The following is a 2500-nucleotide window of genomic DNA, read 5'->3' as shown; positions in this document are numbered from 1 at the left end:
CTGAAGGAACTTGAGGGGTTGTACAGGGATAAGGGAACAGTGTACTGAATATTGAAGGAACTTAAGGGGTTGTACAGGGATAAGGGAACAGTGTGCTGAATAATGAAGGAACTTAAGGGGTTGTACAGGGATAAGGGAACAGCGCACTGAATACTGAAGGAACAAGGGGTTGTACAGGGATAAGGGAACAGTGTGCTGAATACTGAAGGAACTTGAGGGGTTGTACAGGGATAAGGGAACAGTGTGCTGAATACTGAAGGAACTTGAGGGGTTGTACAGGGATAAGGGAACAGTGTGCTGAATAATGAAGGAACTTAAGGGGTTGTACAGGGATAAGGGAACAGTGTGCTGAATACTGAAGGAACTTAAGGGGTTGTACAGGGATAAGGGAACAGTGTGCTGAATAATGAAGGAACTTAAGGGGTTGTACAGGGATAAGGGAACAGTGTGCTGAATACTGAAGGAACTTGAGGGGTTGTACAGGGATAAGGGAACAGTGTGCTGAATACTGAAGGAACTTGAGGGGTTGTACAGGGATAAGGGAACAGTGTGCTGAATACTGAAGGAACTTGAGGGGTTGTACAGGGATAAGGGAACAGCGCACTGAATACTGAAGGAACTTAAGGGGTTGTACAGGGATAAGGGAACAGTGTGCTGAATACTGAAGGAACTTGAGGGGTTGTACAGGGATAAGGGAACAGCGCACTGAATACTGAAGGAACAAGGGGTTGTACAGGGATAAGGGAACAGTGTGCTGAATACTGAAGGAACTTAAGGGGTTGTACAGGGATAAGGGAACAGTGTGCTGAATACTGAAGGAACTTAAGGGGTTGTACAGGGATAAGGGAACAGCGCACTGAATACTGAAGGAACTTAAGGGGTTGTACAGGGATAAGGGAACAGTGCACTGAATACTGAAGGAATCTAAGGGGTTGTACAGGGATAAGGGAACAGTGTGCTGAATACTGAAGGAACTTAAGGGGTTGTACAGGGATAAGGGAACAGTGTGCTGAATACTGAAGGAACTTGAGGGGTTGTACAGGGATAAGGGAACAGTGTACTGAATACTGAAGGAACTTAAGGGGTTGTACAGGGATAAGAAATCAGGCAATTTAACATTGATATTCAGGAGCCATAGAATTAACACTGATGAGTTTAATGAAAACAAGCGATAATGAGAATAATGATAATGGTGATAATGGTAAGGTCAATAATGATAATGATAATATTAATAGCAACAAGAGTATTGATAATATTAATAATTATAATAGTATTAATGATAATATAAAACAATGATAATATAATGGTGATAATGATAATAATAATAATAATAATAAGGATGATACTGGTAATGATGTTGATGATAACATTAATGATAATAATTGCTATAATAATAATCAAACAATGGAAACAATGATACTATGATAAAAATGGTGATAATGACAGTGATGATGTAATAGTGGTAATAAGGACAATGATTATAATGATAATGATAATCATAATAATGATAAGAATGGTAATGATGATAATAACGGTGAGGATATTAATAATGCTAAATGTAATTATTATGATAAGGATAATAATAATAACAAAGAGTAATAATGATTATCATAGTAACAGCAATGATAATGATAATGATTATTATCAGTATTCTCATAAGAAAAACGGAAGAACAATAACAATTACAAAAGACATATATATTACAAACCCAAGACAGTTATGCTCATTTGCAGCAAAAGCAGCAGCCAGCAGCGCCAAGTGAAAAACACGTGACTCTCTCCTTGCGCAACCCCGCCTAAATTCTGGCGCGAAGAACGGGGTCTCGGCGACGACTGTTTCCCGCCACGACCATCAACCAACCACTATTCTCACCGCAGAACATTGATTATTTATGGAACGTTCTCACTCACTGTGTCTTTATTATTCATTTATGTTTATTGTTACTTTAGGATAACTTTGAAGGTAAAAAAAAATGTTTTTGTGTGTGTGTGTGTGTTATTATTATTGTAACCGTGAGTGTGGTGTATGTAATAGCTTCGGAAATACTGATACATGATGGATAATAATAATGAGTAAATGAAGATAGAGTGAATAAGTTGAATAAAGGAGAGCGGTATGTACATTGTCCTTAAAAACAGTAGCACGAAAAATAAGTAAGAAAATAAATTATACGACAATTTCGATTAATAGCGAGATAATGATGGAAGATTTTTCGTTCTTAAGGTATTGTGTTCGTGTTGAATACATGGGCTCGTTTTTACAAATCTCGGAATAAGGTCAGAGAAAGAGAGAAAGACAAATGAGAATGAGAAAATAAAATGAGGGATAGAAAAAGAAATGAGAAGGAAAGCGACACTGTGACTGACTGACCGGCAAATAAACAGACAGAAAGGTGAACTGACAGACAATCAAACGTGCTGGCAGATACATAAACAGATAAACAGACAGACACGCAGACACCCAGACAAACAGACGAACAAAGTTATGAACAATGCATAAG

The 2500-nt window shown here is 37.8% G+C and overlaps 1 protein-coding gene across 1 annotated transcript in view; it reads right to left on the bottom strand.

Annotated features, from left to right (window-relative positions):
• The window catches only part of LOC138867465 (uncharacterized), a 9038-nt gene that overhangs the window by 2561 nt on the left and 3977 nt on the right, over positions 1 to 2500 (bottom strand). Inside the window, exons 2-3 of the mRNA XM_070143300.1 lie at positions 155 to 1146; positions 1 to 95 (exon numbers count right to left, since the gene is read on the bottom strand). The exon at positions 1 to 95 is cut by the window's left edge and continues 99 nt beyond it. Of these exons, the coding sequence (XP_069999401.1) occupies positions 1 to 95; positions 155 to 1146 (1087 nt within the window). The remainder of the gene's footprint in view (positions 96 to 154; positions 1147 to 2500) is intronic.

Source organism: Penaeus vannamei, chromosome 30 (genome assembly GCF_042767895.1).
Source record: "Penaeus vannamei isolate JL-2024 chromosome 30, ASM4276789v1, whole genome shotgun sequence".
NCBI lineage: Eukaryota > Metazoa > Arthropoda > Malacostraca > Decapoda > Penaeidae > Penaeus > Penaeus vannamei.
The sequence above is the reverse complement of the archived record's forward strand: the minus strand, read 5'-3'. Positions and strand labels throughout refer to the sequence as shown.